The sequence below is a fragment of the Cryptotermes secundus genome, unplaced genomic scaffold, assembly GCF_002891405.2.
Source record: "Cryptotermes secundus unplaced genomic scaffold, Csec_1.0 scaffold40, whole genome shotgun sequence".
Lineage (NCBI taxonomy): Eukaryota > Metazoa > Arthropoda > Insecta > Blattodea > Kalotermitidae > Cryptotermes > Cryptotermes secundus.
The window spans coordinates 1,810,960-1,828,765 of NW_019730583.1; the positions used below are offsets into that span (position 1 = coordinate 1,810,960).

The following is a 17,806-nucleotide window of genomic DNA, read 5'->3' on the forward strand; positions in this document are numbered from 1 at the left end:
ATTCCTGCCAGTTTTAATATGTATTTTGTAATCAACAAGTGTGTAACACCGGTCAAAGTTTGACACTTCTCGGGCCATTATCTCCGTAACCGTTCAACTTTGGACATAGGTGTTTTGGGTTATATCGGCATACTTTAAGATAAGGAACACCCTCCCGAAGTTTGGTCCATTCCTCCTGGGACACCCTGTATAGCAGTGTTTCACTGCGACAAGTGTATGCATGTGCTCATAAGTTGTCGCATTATGAATATTAACATGGCAAGACATTCTATACTGGCTTCAATTGTTCTGCTGACCTATTCTAAAAGTAATAATTCTATTACACTCACCGAGACTTGGGATGATGATAAGAACAGAATAAAAACTCCCTGGCTTTTAGTGCGCAAGTGAACTATACCGCCGCTTGTCGGCGAAGTTAGTGCCAGCTTTTGCGGATAGTGTCGCGTGGTCAGCGCAAAGGATTCCCACGGCCGTTGATCTCGGTTTCCTAGACCGGAATCACTATTTGCTTGAAATAGCTCTTCACGAGGGTGAGTGGACCCCGTTCCAGACCCACTACTCCTCAGAAAATCTGGTAACGCCTGGAATCGAACCCGGGACCTCTGGATCTGTGGTCAGGAACTCTGACCACTAGACCACAGAGGCGGCCTGAAGAGAATAACTCAATTTCATTAACTCCGCAGAGCACCGCTGTTCATCATCTCTTCACAAGGACCGGTATTTGTCCCTATCCCAAACCAGCCGTATTTAGTCCACATCCTCTAGTTCTGTTTCTCTAAGATCAATTTCAAATCTGTCTTCCCATCCACGCCTAGATTTCCTTCAGGCTTTCCTTTCAGAACATTGTGTACATTTCATGTTTCGCATGAGTATCAAATGTTCTGCACACTGCATCCCTTTGATTCTGTAATCTTACCAATATTTTATGGCTAGTAAAAATTATGATGCCGAACATTATCTATATTCCTGCAACTTTGTGTTACACTCTCCCTCTCATATCTGCACACTCTCCTCAGCTCCCTGTTCTCTCGCATCCTCAGCACATATTCCTCTCTAAATGTGAAATCAGACTGGCGTAGGCAAATTTTCCATATGCATTTTTTTCTGTCTTATATATCCGAAACTCATTTGAAATATAAGTATTTACAACAGTAGTTGCACCATGTTTATCACACTGAAGAGTCAGAACATTTTGTTCGTTATATCTGAATGAGTAGCCTTTTCATTATATCTAAACGTCTTTGAAGTTAAAGTAACAAGTTCATAATGAGGCTAAGTTTGAGTCTACCAGCCAAGGTGCATCGTACTCGTAGCTTGTGTAGGCAACCTTGCGGAAGGGAAGCCCTGTGTAAGTGTGTCCAAATTCCCCACCGGTGTACGGACGCCGGCGGTATGTTGAAAATAACATGTAGTAAACTCTAATGAACACGTAACTATTACGTCACTCTCTGATGACGGCACACCCTTGTTACCACAGCGAATGTAATGTATTCTGTAGGTCATACAATCATACAAATACTTTTGTACATTGTACAATTTTTAATAAAGTTAATAACGTTTGTTGGCCACGCCATAGCTCAGGCGGTGAGTCGCCGGCTTTGCTCCGCGGTGGCCCGGGTTCGAGCCTGGGACAGGTCATGTGGAATTCATGGTGGAAAAAGTGGTGCTGGGGCAGGTTTCCTCCAAGTATTTCTACTTTTTCCTACCAGTCTTCATTCCACCAATCGCTCCACAATCACCATCTATCACCTGGGGCTGATACAATAGACCAGTAGTGGCCGCAGTACCAAGTGAACTCATAACACCACCACCACGACCACTACCACTACCACTACCACTACCACTAATAATAATGTTTGGCTTGAATTTTCTGAAGAATATATTTTTATCACAACGGTAATATACCCTGAAACCCTGAATACAAAATGTAATAGTAATTTGTTTCATAGTTTTGAAGATGAATACACAAATTTGTAAACGATAAGACCTCAGTTTTATGTGTTCACTTCGCATGAATAGCGTACAAGAATTCATTTTCACGCTTCTCCTATATTTCTTTGTGCTGGACGGTCACATTTTTCATCACACACGGATAGAATATAAATGATAGTTGTCACCTGGCATTGGTGGGCGAGTGGTCAACGCGGTTACGTCTCTCCTGGGAGTCCTTGCATCCATTGATGACTCCACACGGTCCAATTATTGCGGTACACGTCACCCGCCCACCCACCGAGACACTACCACATATTATTGGAGGAAGCGTCTCATTTAACTGATCCCTGTGCAACACAAAACAGTAAAAGCCGCAAATAATTTACGTTTTAGAAGTCAAATTCCACAATTTTTCATACCGACTAATATAACAAGATAATTGGGTTAGGAGGAAACGCTTTGGCTTCGTGCTGAGGAGGTGCCAGGTTGGAATCTCGGGCGGGCAGCCTCAGGTTTTCATAGTTACCACGCTTCCTCCAGGTCAGTGGTGGGATAGTACCTTAGAATAGGCCACAACCAGTTACTTCCACGCCTTATTCAATTCATCATTCAGAGTTCGTATTAAGATTAGACCCTGTAACCTGAGATACTGAGTGCATCGTTAAATAAGTCTGAAATAAACAAAACACGCGCAATTTTGTTATGCCAGTTGCTTTTTAATCGAATATTCAGGTTTACGAGGACTAAAATCGGAAAGTTAACAGGGATGGCACATTACGTGAGGAAGATCTTACATGTTACTTAAGTTTCTCAGAACTGTTATGGCAGCTGACATAAAGAGACTCTAATTGGATCGACGTTCAGTTTCTGTATTCCCCTCTTATTGTTTCTCCGTCTCCGGGTGTGTTCATTTTCTCCACTTATATTTTTCCCATTTATTTTGTTTCAAGTATATGGCAAGCACTGCAGCGTCAATCTGGGCATAGTGGCTGTACTAAAACTCTTCAGAACTGCGAGCAGAAGGGAAACTAAAAGCAGATGCGTTTACTTCTCACATTTTGTTTGCGCATCTTAAATATTTCGTTCACATTGCAGAAGTACCTGCAGTGTTTCCGAACCTGTCTCGATAGCGGACAGCATTCCATAAATCGATGTATAGGTCCTGCGCCTGTAGGTCACGCTTTTCAATGAACTCCCTTTCGAACCAACAAACTGATTACCATTTTAAATTTCACTATGCTGTAAACTCACATGGTTACCACTTTTTGTATAAGTTAAATTAAGGAACCCTCAGAATTTATTTCCCATGGGAGAAAAATTCGCTATTCTATCGTCTTTTATATCATGGTCTCTTTCTGTCATGCAAAAACTCGAAGCCTACTTTCAGCCCGCTATGCAAAGAAATGTGCCCACTTTTACTAGACTGCCTGTCATGAACAGAAAATACGAAAGTTCTGTTAGGGGCTGTAGGAATGACAGTCAGATAGGAAACCTGAGCATAAATGAGGAAATAATAATGAAATGAGTCTCGAAGCAAGCATGTGTGACTGTTACCTTCTGGAGACCAATTCTGCAGCACAGACTTTATTAGTGAACCTTCATGATGATGTAAACACACTTGTTTCTACAGGAGGCTTCATTACCGACTGGATTCTTAAAAACATGTAATATGTCATTTGGTTCCTTCTGCACGGTTGCGGTATCGGCCACCAACATAACCCGGAAGTTGTCACCAGTTACGTCACGCGTAATAATTCTCACTTACTACTTAAGTAGGCCGCGCCGTAGCTCAAGCGGTTAGTCGCTGGCTTCCAACCGCGGTCAAGTGGGAATTGTGGTGGATAAAGTGGAGCTGGGGCAGGTTTTCTCCGAGTACTTCGGTTTCCCCTGCCAATCTTCATTCCACCAATTGCTCCACAGTCACTCTCACCTATCATCTGGGGCTGGTACAATAAGCCAGAGGTGGCCGCAGTGCAAGGGACTTAGTCCCACCCTACTCGCAATAAAAAAACCTGAAACATTGTGTGAGAGGAACGAGGAATATTCCTAAAGTACGTGTTATATAAAACGGTGGAAATGCCTTGAGTAGCTGCAGCTAGTGTAGCTGTTGATCACAGATATACTAGCATCTCTCAGTAACGGTCCTTAAACCGTTTCAAGTCTACGGCCATTCCGAGAGGGGTGATTTGGCCCAGAGGTTCGTAACCGGAAGTGGGGGGAAGTCAGCGATTCCAGAAAGGGAGGCATGAGTTCATTAGAAAGAAATCGGTTCTTCGCATTAAGTTCAGCTCGAACAATCCTTATTGTCTATGTAAGTTTTGAGGTTTTCACGGCGATGACTATGAAGAAAGTCGTCTTCTGGGTTTAGGCGCCGTGTATTCTTCGTTTTGGCCTACGTTCCTCCGAAACGTCGGCCAAAACGAAGAATACACGGCGCCTAAACCCAGAAGACGACTTTCTTCAGTCCTTATTGTCCTTTGATCATCTCTTCCACAAAAACCGGTCATAATTGTTAATGCAGGTGTAAGACAAACTTAGAGCGATTAGATTCCAGCAGCTTTAGGAATTACTCTTAGCTAATTAAAGAGCATCATACAGTATTTCATTTCCTGATTTTGATTTGACGGTCATGGTAGCCGAGCGGTTTAGGGCATGCACTGTCTTCGCTCGCTCAGAAGCCGGGGTCGTGGGTTCAAATCCCACTCAGGGTATCGATGTTTGGTGTTTATGTGTGCTTTTTTCTGTATTTATATACAGGCAGAGTCCTTGCTAGGAGGTGATCACCCGCCCAAGGAGTCCTACCGAATGTCTAAGATCTATTAAACCAAAGTGAAACGGAGAGTTTCATGGAGGTAGGCTAAGGCCAAAATTGGGGCTGTAGCGCCAAAGGAAAAAATTATTTTTTCCCTGCAGCTTTAGTATGGCACTAATTATGAGTTATTTGAAAATAAAAGGTAATATAAACACGACTCGAATGGTTTTGATGAGAACCAAAAGGGGTGTCATTAAAAAATTTGGAAGTTACTGGTTTACCCTATGGAAATTCATGCGAGGAGCTGTGCTTAATGGATCCATATGTCAGTTCGCTGATCTTGTACAATGCAACTACACAACTTGCAGCTTCTGTAAAAGGTAGAGAATCGATCGGCTCTTGGTTGCAGTGTTGCGGAACTCTGATTAATTGGCTTAACATTGTGACGTCATTACTCAGCTAGCGTGACGTCACGCTAGCTGAGTTGAAAAGTTGGGTTTGTGAAGCAAGGAGTCTATTTATGTTCAAGGAAACTTGATTATATTATACGTGTGGATTTACATGTGTCTTGTGGAGGCTTGTTAGTTTATGTTCCTAAATTAAAACTATTGTTGGCATGATTTATTATCAACTGTCCCAAATAAAAAATAGTTTCTGATTGTAACGCAACATTATTCTCAAAGTTTCACATTTCCAAATGATACTTTGGATAAACCCCTGCTCAGGTCTTCAGACTATAGCAGAACCAGCTAAGAGATTGCAGTGTCAAGAATCACAGACGCTTATAAAATTATTTTAAACGCGAAAAATACAGCCCCTTAAGATGAAACAATCTGCAGTCTTGTTCACCGGCGTTTCGGAACAACGTACAGCTTCCATCGATATAGAGGAGCCGCTGTATACTTACTGCTTGCTGTATCCTACGGAAAATTTCCCAAAGTCTTTCGTGATTGTACAAGAACGTTTTAGAGATTACTATAGGTGTACGGAGGTTCCTGCTCTCACAATACAGCCTGATAGCGGCCAGCAACAGTGTGCAGAACTGCCATTTTCATGATTCTGTGAGGACATTTTGTATTGCTGTAGGTGTAGAGACCACATTAATTTCTTCCTTTGTCACCACGGCATGGAGTATCCTCAGGCTGAGGATGGTGAATACTGCTAGCAGATAGGTGAAGAGACTGTCACTATAGTATATGAACAGTTGCGGGGAGGTGCCACGAAGTGGTTCTCCCTCTTGAGGTTTGTGCTCCTGACCGCAGCAAAGGGATTTGTTACGAAATATATGGCAGGGCCTCATACTTGGACGGAATCTTCGGAAAGACCTAAGCAAAGGAAAATTTGCAGAGCTGCACCTTTCGCTGATGTGCTTTGATAAAGGGGGGAAGGACGTAAATTTATCTATTTTGTAGGATGTTGGCAGCACCTCAGAGTCTGAGAACTCCTTTCATAAACTTATACCTGGGTACGAGTGGCTATAGTATTGTAATTATTTATGGGCAAACAGTGAATATTTTAACGGATTTGCTCAAAGCGTTTCTAGGCAACGGCTCGGTAAACACGTTCCAACGTGCAACAATGGAAGCTGTGTCAGTCAAAGTCAAAGTCACATTGCGACTGACGGTCAGTCAGTCAGTAAGTCTTGGTGTCGAGCCCCATCTGGGGCTCATGACCAGANCTCGCTGATCGGCTTTGATAAAGTGGGTAAGGACGTAAATTTATGTATTTTGTAGGATGTTGGCAGCACCTCAGTCTGAGAACTCCTTTCATAAACTTATACCTGGGTACGAGTGGCTATAGTATTGTAATTATTTATGGGCAAACAGTGAATATTTTAACGGATTTGCTCAAAGCGTTTCTAGGCAACGGCTCGGTAAACACGTTCCAACGTGCAACAATGGAAGCTGTGTCTCAGTGAACGAATGTTATAGCTCGTTGCTAGGCAAGAGTCAGCGCGCCAATGAACTCGCTGGGTAGGAATCACGCGACTTGTGTTTTCTGTATGGTTCGTGCGAAGCATATATGACGAGGACCTGTTGTAGCTTAGATTAGTTAAATACTGACAATGGACATACTAATACGGACTACGACTGACAAATGACAGACCCGACCTCTCGTCAGAGAGGGCGCCCCAAATGAGCAGGACAGTATCTTTCATATAAGGGGGAAAAAAAGAGAGAAAAAATCTGGGGCTCGACACCAAACAGACAGACTGACGGACTATCAGTCGCAATGTGACTTGGACTTGGACTTAGCTTAGTGCATATTGCAATGCAGTACAGTGCAATGTAGTTAAGAGTTACTTGCAAGAGTGAGGCCATGAAAAGAAGACTTTATGTGTAATATTTGGAGTGTGTAATTAAGTGAGACTGTTGTAGTGCCTATGTTTTAATTGCATTACCAGGAAACGACTGGTATGTGTGTAATAGTGAATTATAAAATACACATATAGCGATAACGCTGTAATTACTTGTAGTTACTGGTGGTGTGAATAAGGAGTACAAAAACACGTTCATCAAATCCAGAACCCGCGGTATTAGTCAGTAATGCACTTAGCAATATGTAGATCCTGTTATAATGAACTTCAGTGTGTTAAGTCACTGAAAATAAATATTGGCCGATTCCGCCAGTGTTGTTATGCCCCTGATAAATGGTGATCCTAGTCCTCCATTAGAACTGATGCTTGTCAGTTGCGTCACGACCCCGATGTTTGGAATGTGACCATAATGGCTCACGCACAAATCCTAAAACCCTAGAATATGAACTAGTGTAATAATTAGTGTTTACGCTCTTTTGTCTGGAGACCGCAATAATGCAGAAACTAAGTATGCTGCGTTCTGCACAGAAGTCGACTTTATGATAAGAGGACAGAATTTCACGGCGTGCTGTGTGGGTAGGCCCACTGGCAAATATTGCTGCAAACGCCGAGTAACCCCGTTCTGCCCCTTCTCTGGAAACTCATTACGCCATGCAAATTGACCCACATTGGTGGGCAGGCGCATTTAACTAGAGCTAGTATCGTGTCGCTTGCTTCCCATATTCTGTGATATGTTTCTTTTCAATTTACCAAGTGTGCAAACCAAATTCCTTAAATATTAAGTGATATAGCTATACTATGTATATACGTAGCTTGAGTTGTGCTGTGGTTAAGAACTCAAGTCTCAGCGGACTGGCTTTGTAGTTCGCAGTAAGCGCAGATGGAATATTCCATGTTGCGGATATGTTAATTACTTGTCCTTGTGATTAATAAATACCAAGCCATGAAGACACTGGGGGAAGTGGAGATATAGCTCCACGCGTTCTTAATCTCTGCGCTAAATGAAGTGAGCGGTCAGTTACACACCCGTGCTGCTTGATACTCTTTGTATAGGAGGCTCCATGGGTTCAAAAATCGGCCTGGACGCTATGGAGAAGAGAAAATTTTTTTGAACCTGCCCAAATACAAATCCCGATTCCTCGCTTGTAGATCCCGTAGTCTAGTCAGTACGTTGTTACCAGTTCCTTTGTTAACTGGTCTCTGAGAAATTGTTACATGGAAGCGTCCTGAAACTGAAATCCCTGCAGCACACGTGGGTTCCAAATTCTCCCCAGTGTTTCCAAGCAAGCAGTAATTTGACTGGCTCACGACACCTTCCTCTCAGATCTTTTGTGGTTAATCGTTCAACCTATAATTCGCTACAGTTACCGACAACATCGGTAAATAATCTCAAGGCCGCGCCATAGCTCAAGCGGTTAGTCGCTGGCTTCCCAACGCGGCGGCCCGGGTTCGACCCCGGGTCTGGTCAAATGGAATTTGTGGTGGACAAAGTGGCGCTGGGGCAGTTTTTTTCCAAGTATTTCGGTTCCCCTGCCTATCTCCATTCCACCAATTGCTCCACAATCACCCTCACCTATCATCTGGGGCTGGTACAATAGGCCAGAAGTGGCTGCAGTACAAGGGACTTAGTCCCACCCCACTAGCAATAAAAATAATAATAAATAGATCTCAAAGAGATGGAAGCTTAATATACAGTTCCGTCTTTCACAGTAGCTGCGCGGTCTAGGGCATGAAATATCTTCACCCACTCAAACGCTGAGATCGTTGGTTCGAATCTCACTCGGGGCTTGGATGTCTGTCCGCGTTTCTTCTATGATTATGTTGTCCTGTGTAGGTACCGGCTTTGCGAGAGGACTGATCACCAGTCCAAGGAGTCCTACCGACTGTCTATATGATCCATAGCTCCAGATGAATTCTGAAGAAGAAGAGGAAGAAGAAGAAAATTGCAAGAATTCTGTCAACGTTTTCAGTATTAAATATAGACCTACATTGAACCATCGTCTTCTAGAAAGCGAACTGCGCAATTTGCTATTGTAATAACAGGAGCTTCAAGTGACTTTTATTTATGAGTAGGGAGTTACATATATGTACAACCGGGCTTTAGGATCGTTAGAGCAGCCCATAGGTACTTACTTATGGAGCTGAGTCCTTCTAGAGAAGCCAAATCTGAAGCTACTCGAGAATTTCCCAACATTTTATGGAACCCGAAGTGTCATTACCGTGTTCACAAGAGTCCTCCACTGGTCCCTATCCTGAGCCAGATCAAGCCAATCCATGCCATCTCATCCTACCTCTCTAAGACCCATTTTAATATTGTCCACCCACCTATGCCTTGGTCTTCCCAGTGGTCTCTTTCCTTCTGGCTTTCCCACCAATATCCTATATGCATTCCTTTTCTCCCCCATTTGTGCTACATGCCCTACCCACCTCATCCTCTTTTACTTGATCATTCTAATTATACAAGTTATGAAGATCCTCATTATGCAGTTTTCTCCAACATCCTGTCACTTCAACCCTCTTTCGGTCCAAATATTCCCTCAACACCCTCAGTCTGTGTTCCTCCCTTTATGTCAGAGACCAAGTTTCACACCCATACAGAACCACCTGCAAAATTATAGTTTTGTATATTCTAATTTTTGTTTTTGGACAGCAGACGAGAAGACAAAATGTTCTGGACTGAATGGTATCAAGCATTACTCTTGCAAATGTAATTGCATTGCACATTCTGCACTGCCTACATTGTTAGTGTATTTCATTCACAGTTTTCAGAAATATTTCAGATGAAACTCGTATACTTCTCTCCAGTATTTGCCCTATGTCATGTGCCAAATTTCTGCACGAGGGGCCTCCTTTCAGAAAACATGATGAAATTTAATTTGAACCTTGTGTAATGTAGACGTTAGCTTGAATCGATGTGAACCAGAAGTAAATTCAATTCATAAGTTTATTTTATATATTCTCAGGATTAAATTGGAAGAAATTTCTTAGTTCTAATGATCATTTGCGTGGTGAAATGTGTTACAGAGGCTGCTTATGGCCCTTACAAAGAAACTGCCAGACATAACGATTTTAACCTAGTAACTCAATTCAGACTTGTTTGATAAAATTGCTTTCATTTAGTAGCTGTAATTCTTTCAGTGAAAACATATAAAGGTAGTTAAATTTGGCACAAACGTGAATTAATTCAGAATATTGAAAACTCTGACGAACGTCGCTTTTGAGTGGCTAACAATTCTATCGTATTCGGGAGTTCACGTGTTCAAATTTCGGTTCAGAAACTACCTATTCTGACTGATGATGTTCTTCGGTTTCCTCCGTCCCACCAGATAAATGAAGAAATAATGACTTGGTTGATCCTGGTCCGTCACACTAGCAATAGTATAAAAGATGACGAATGCCCTATATTAAGTGATGATCGCATCCTTACACATCCCTGCCTGTTCATAGTTCCTTAATAATTCTCTCATTCGACGCTGTTTTGGAAACTGAGAAGGTCGTTAAATGAAACGGGAAAGTAAATGTTTACGTTTACACTTAATATGCCCGTTCCGCAGCATGTGCTACCATCCATCATCTTCGAAATGCTTATTATAAAATAAATTGTAGCTAATCTAAGAATGGGAAGTGAGTCTTATTTCACATAGAACGAATAATTAAGAGACGGATTCCTCTCCTAAGTAAGTAAAAAAAAGTAAAGCTATCCCTGTAACAGGCCGTAAAGGCTCATAAGGTTGTGAGACGTCGAGGTTCCCACGTTTTCTAGACAATCGGCTCAAAGATGGCGGTAAGTTGTCAGCCTTACGCACCAGCCGCGCTTTACTCGGGATTCCTCTCTTACGAAAGTGGACTTTATTTCATATGAAACTCTTCAGTTCTAGCTGCGAAGAACCAGGCCGTACACGGAATAACGTCTCGTCTCCATTTTGGCTGAACACGGCACACGGAGACAGTTTTCGTACATGAACGTTCTTCGGGGTCCCACTCAATAACCGCAAACACTTGAGATCCGTGCAGAAATGCAAATGGAGGTCGTGTTATTCAGGATTGTGATAACTTAACGAAAATCTGTATTAACTTATATTTATTATGCTTAGAGAAATTAATTTTTAAACATCTACAATTGTTATTCATATTGTGCGTCGGATTTTTATATCGATTGAATATGAAGAGAGTTTTTGCCTACTTATAAACATGAATGTATGAAGCAACAAAACAAATCTATAACAACGGAGCACACTAAAACGTCATATTAAACGATTCTTGTTTCTGCCTCCCGTAAAATAAGTGAAAGCACGTCACAATTTTCGGGAAATGCAACTGGAAGTCAGTTTATTTCAGGTCGCGGTAGATTAGCTATGAAATTGTGAATGCATTTATTTTTATTACATAGTATTATTATGGCCGTCACATTCGCATTATACACACTCGTTCATTCACCCTCGCATGCCAATCAGATTGACGGATACCATCATAGTTGCAAACAGATGCACTTCTCTCAGAAGGTGGCCCAAACCGAGGGCCACGAGTTTGGGTGAACTTGGCGCATTCCTGCACTCACCTGCCCTCGGACACTTATTATTTTGTTCTCCGGTATTGAGGTCACCTTTGTGCTAGCCACGCTACATTTCGCCCCAGAGGGAAACGGTTATGGAAGGGGGAAGTTTCAAAATGTCACCCTTTAACCAGTTCCCTGCTGTCAGCATCCAGTTAATTTCTCTTGAGAGTTTTTTGTGTTTTCTGGTCGTTTGTGCCTTGTTCGTGAGTAAATCCTTCAGGGAATTTTTAAAGCGTTGTTTTTACTAACTTCCCTTATAGTTCTAGGTGCAAGATTTTCACCTCGTGTTCTTTCCCGTTTGCCCTAACATATTGTTAGGGCGAATAGATCAAGAAAGGCGAGATTTGCGAGGCATACAATACACACGGGGAAGACGAGAAATCGTAATAAATTTAGTCTGGAAATACTGAAGTTAAAAGAGAACTTGAAAGACGAGTCATATATATACTGGTAACATTAAATACTCGTAGAAAAGTAAGAAGTAAAGCAAGGACAGTTGAATGCGATTATTTTTAGAAGATTTCCGGGGGAAGGGGACAAGAGGAATGAAACGTATGGGAAGAAATGGATATCACTTAAGCAGTGATAAGGAACCTGCAGACTGTATGGCCGTGTTGAGCGAATGAAGGAGGAAAAATCACGGAGAAATGTGCTGCACTGGTCACCTCCAGAAAGAATAAAATGAAAACGACCATTTAACTGGACAATAGGTACTGAGTGGAAGGCTGAGGTGTGGAAGATGGACACTGGGAGAGCATGGCTGTGGGAACTGAAGACGGCAAGAAGATACTAGATTAAAATGATGGGAAGTTATGGACTGCATTATCGGGCTCTGGATATGGAGCAGCCGTGGGATTTTGTGAAAACTTTAATGAACATTCGGTTCATTGAAGCAGTAGATTTTCTTGACTGTCTGAGTAACTAATAGCCTGATGGATTGTAAAGGGTTCTGACGATGGTTTATAACACTAAGAATTACTGGGTTTCCTTATCCGAAATCCAGTAATTCTGAATTAATAGTCTCACAACAATTTTGTTCTATAGTCCAGTGCTTCTCAACCGCCGGGCCGCGGCCCAGTAGTGGGCCCTGGCATCAATTATACTGGGCCGCGAGAGGCTCTTCTGGAACTTGTCATTTTCATTTTCTAAGCATTTTTCATGAATAATATTTTATAGTTAGCTTAATGCATGAACTTTAACAAAACTGGAAAGGTATTTACGAATAAATTTGTTGGGACTGTGCCCTCGTCTTATAGAAAAGAACTTACTGGGCCGCGGTCTCATAAACGTTGAGAACCACTGCTATAGTCATTCATCCTAAACATCTGTCTTTACATGTTCCAGATCTTTTTTGTTGATATCTAAGAGGAAAAAGTACGAATCAGAAAAAACAATTATGATATCACCTGTGATTCAGAAGTTTCAGTTACTTATTTCATACGGAAAAGTGCAGAAACCATGCAAGTTTACCTAAAACCTAAGCTAGTGGAACAGAGCATTTGGCATGCAGAGTACTACCTCCCCAGAAATTCTCGTGTTGCAGAATCTGACTCGCTACACTGCTGACATTCTGCGTCAGTGTTGCACAGTGTGCGTCGCTAGGACTGGCTGCATGCAAAGTGCTGCAGCTGAGTGTTCAGTTACAGGTCGCGAAGGAAAATATTAATATGTATCTTAGAGAAGTCGATGAAAGAGAGACTGCTCATGAAGTTAGTTCAGGAAGAAAAGTTCCAGTATTTATTTTACCAGATATTTTCGACGTCGTCAGTATCCAGTATACTATAGCGTCGAATGTTAGGATGATTGATGAATTGGAAAGGATTCGGAAGGAAACAGTATAGTACCTCGACGGTTGCCTGGAAGAACTGATGAAAAATCACAAAACCGCTCTGTCCTGTCGAATTTCATTCTGAGAACCTCCTGAATACGAACTTAACAACTACATCGTGACGTGCGCTGCATTGTGTCGCTAACTTGAGCAGATAAAGGTCCGGCCAGTCCTGCGCTGATAGGAGAGCGACTCATGAAATGGGTACGTTACAGTGTTTAGTCAAAGTGTATGGCCGAGGGATAGGGTCCCAATTCGGTCCTCAGAACATGTAGCCTACAATACTGCCTTATTGCCTTTTTGCTGTGACCGACCGAATTCACAGCTTTAAGATTAAGTTTACTGTCTTATTGAATGATATGACTCAGGGTCTGGTAGAAATTTATCTACATTTCGGAGGAGAGTGTCTCCCGTGTTAGAGAATAAACCTTTCAAACAGCCAGGAAAGGGGCAAGCAGGGCAGGGTTCTTCTTGGTTGCTTTCTTATTCTTCGACACTGAAGATGGAAGCAATATCTTTCGAAACTTCCTTCAAATTGTACCGGACTATACAGCATGTCTCTTGGGGCCTCCTGCCTGCGATTCTCCCACCCCCGTAAACAGTTTCTGTCTCGTCGGTACAAAAGATTCGTACGAGCGCTTCAAGTTTAGCCTCTGTTTCCGGTTGTCTTCGTCGGCATTTTGCTAGCTAGTATTCAGGACAGCAACTTCGAAATATGCCGATGTTAATCGATTTACTTCTCTTCACCACAGTCACTAGGACTCAACAGTTCATTGAATGACTCGATGAATAATGTTAACGCACTCGGGTTTTATTTATTGTGTTCATTTTATTATCATAATTTTTCTGAAGTGAAAAGCAGCCAGCTACGCGGCCTAAGCTGCCAAATCAATATAAATTTCTTCCAGTTGTGGTTGTCGATATTGTGACGTATCGACCCACTGCTAGGCAATGGAGCTGTGAACAAGCTGCTATAATAATATGAAACAAGAATGGATGTATTTTCTCTGCGGTCCGCGCCGAGACTGCCAGGCACTCGCGTGGCAACACACCTCTACAACTATAGGAGAGCTGTGTTTTCTGTGCTGCGTGTTCCGTGTCGCAGCTATATAAGAGACAGTTTGAAGGAATAGTTCAGTCTCCTTTGTGGAGGCGGGGTTGAGTACCTCTACCGTGACCCTGCGAGTCGTAGGAGGCGACGAAAAGGGAAGTCTCAAACCTGAGGCAGTAAAATATGGTTGCGAGTCCCAAGAGACTTGGACCCGAGAAAGACTGCACTGGCAAGGGTCAGAAGCATATACAGAAGACACATTCATCTTCTCGTCAGAGAGGGCGCCCCACAAAAACAAGACCGTAACTGTCAAACAGATGGGTCTCGACACCAAGACTTACTGACTGACTGACTGACTGACTGACTGACCGACCGACCGTCAGGTGCAATGTGACTTTGACTTTGACTTGATAGTTCAGTTCAGTTATCGGCAGGAGATAGCCACGGGAAGTTAGTAGTTGAAGAAGAATTAGAAGTCAGCCTGTGAAGACTTAACATGTGATTAGAAGACTATGTGTGCTGTAGTGCAGTGATATCTGGAATGTTGACTGTTAAACACGTACAGTCCATTCGCGGAAACGAGAGAGTCCTCGTAAACAAATGCACGCGGTGTCTCCTTCGCTCTTTGAATGAAATCATGCAGCGATCACGTGATGCGTGTATCGTTGCAGGGGCTCTTCAGTCTGAATGCAGGTTAACGTGCGTCCGAATGCAGTGAGTACACTGAGTAACTGCGCGCTTTGTCCACTCCATGCTGTCAGCTGTGGCGACTCGGGGCTTGCTTTGTTTACGCTAACTGTCTCGTCTCCGCGAATGGACTATAGTTCATGTGTTACTATCCGTTGCTAGGAAACGGATAGTGAAAACATTGTGAAGGAATAGTCATTGTTGAGTCATGTTATCCAGCAACGACTAGTGAAAGCAGATATAAAGACTTCATTTTGTGTGCCTTAGTCACAGTGATCTTTAGAGCGTGTAAACCAGTGAGACGGTTATAATAATTTGTAGTGGCGATCTGTGAGTGTTCCATAAATATATTCACCAATCCAAACTGCGTCTATAATCACCAATATATGTGACAATTGTTTTTTTTTCTCGTTTTGCTAGATGATGTACAGGGAATTCTCATACTCTGCAAGAGAAACTTCTGCCCAGAATTCACAGTTATACTCGTATGCATCACTATACAACCATTCGATTTGCACATTTCGAGACACTACTGAAGTGTGTAACAGCTATGTTGAATCAAACATCAAAAAGATTCGAAAATGGTCTGGGAAGGACGGTTGGCGTATGTGTTGAAGTAAGCGTTCTTGTCCTGTCTGATTCTAACATCCATGAACTGCCTGGGCTTTTCAGAACTTTCAAGGATCTTACAGCCTGTAAAAAAAAATCTGCCCCATTGGATTAGACAGTAATTTTGGATTTCAAGCGTAAATGTTTTCAATTTGAATAGCTTTAAAATATCCGGGGGAAATTCTTTCAAAACGTAGTGTTTACGGGCTTTCCTTAGCGTAATGCATTTGCATGCCACACGGGTACGTCCGGGGTGCCGCGGGTTGACCATTATTACAAGTCTAGATGCCGACAACTACGAATTTACCACAGAATTAAATCAGCTATGAATAAGTTAGAAGGCTGAATTCGACGTTTCCTACCATGCAGCCCAGAATATTTTGTTTATGGTTTGCTACTTCTAAACGTAAATGTCAAAATATTGTAAAGTACAATTTTACCTGTAGTTTTGTATGGATGTGAAACGTATTTTTTCACATTATGGAAGAACATAGATTGGGCACGTTTATGAAGAGAGTGCTAAGGACAGTATTTGCAGTGATAAGGGGGGCTTCAGAAAGCTGCACACTGAGAAGCTTCATGGTTCGTACTCTCCATAAAATGTTATTAGGATGAAGACATCAAAGAGGGTGACATTAGCTGGACAAGTAGCGCAAACGGAAAATATGAGGACTACATAAAAAATTTGAAGGAAATAAATAAATTTCAGTATCTGTATGTAAAAAGGACGAGAGCATTAAATTAATCTTCGGGAAATAAGAGGCAGCATTTATGCACTGAATATATCTGGCTCTGATACTCTGTGAATGTGGAATGATCTCCCGTTTCTATAAATATATAATATCTTGAATAGATCAGCGACTGTTAGCTTTATAAGGAATGCCTCTGCACTGTGGAACTAATATTTGTTCCGGTCCATTGCCTGTATGGTATAATTCCATTGCTGGAACATACCTGTGCAGCATGTACAGATATGTGCCAGTGATGAGTGATTCTCAGAGAGCTTGTGTGCTTGTGTGCAGAGACTCCGCTATGGCTGCTGCTTCAGATAGCTCCCATAAAGAACGAGCGGGACCTGGTCGTGCTCTTCCTGCTCACCTTCAGGGATATCACGGCCCTGAAGCAGCCCATCGAGTCCGACGACAGCAAAGGAGGTGAGTTTCACTTACACTTGCTTCTCTGGTTGACTTGTAACATGTCTTACCCTTCTGTTCCAATAGAACAAGTCCCCCCCCTCCGGTTGTCTCTCAGACCAAACAGGCGCTTAATTTCTTTACTATATCATCTGTCAAAAAGGGAACTTCGTTTGGCTGTCACACGTTTATACCAACAGCTGCACAACTACTAGAGTCATTCCTCTGGGCCTCTTCCATCAGCTTCCTTAAGTGTTACATTTCCAGCTTCTTTCACTTCTTCTGTTGACTGGAGAGGACCTACATCTGCAAAGTATATAGGTTCTGGAAGTACAACGACAATCTGATATTTCTGTGTCCAAATAGACTAGTAAACCTATACCATAAATCCTAATCTTACTAAACGTTAATACTTGTAAATGCTCATAATTAGAGAAAAATATAATGAATTCACAAAAACATTGTGAGCCATGAAGGTTTCTGTAGGCTTCAGTTTCTTACTGGCTGTGAAAAATATTGTATAGTTGTTGCTTTTTTCTGTAATTGAATTGAATTGAATTGAATTTATTTACATTCCGTAAATCCAATACAGGTGAGACACCATAGGATATGGAACAAGTCAAGTTAGAATACATAGTAGCTATACAATAATACAGTAATATTGCAATTAAATGAGGTAAACTTATAATACTTATAATACACATTAAACAATGATCAAGAAATTTATCAAGATTTATAATGGACTAAAATAAAATAAAATTTCCATTAATTGATTCTAGTTATGATGTCTTTTTTATTTAAGATCACACTTAATGTCATCTTCTCTTTTGGCAGTCTATGTGAACCATCTGCTTTTGGGGTGAAGGATTTGACTTCCAACATGAAGCCTGGAATATGGATTGTGGATTGAGAAACCAGCATCATGTTTCATCACTTGAGATT

At 41.9% G+C, this 17,806-nt stretch overlaps 1 protein-coding gene across 5 annotated transcripts in view; it reads left to right on the forward strand.

Annotated features, from left to right (window-relative positions):
* The window catches only part of LOC111866334 (potassium voltage-gated channel protein eag), a 190,571-nt gene that overhangs the window by 132,009 nt on the left and 40,756 nt on the right, over positions 1–17,806 (forward strand). For all 5 annotated transcript variants that reach the window (XM_033752204.1, XM_033752205.1, XM_023855178.2 and 2 more), the window contains one exon: positions 16,754–16,885. In XM_033752204.1, the coding sequence (XP_033608095.1) occupies positions 16,754–16,885 (132 nt within the window). The remainder of the gene's footprint in view (positions 1–16,753; positions 16,886–17,806) is intronic.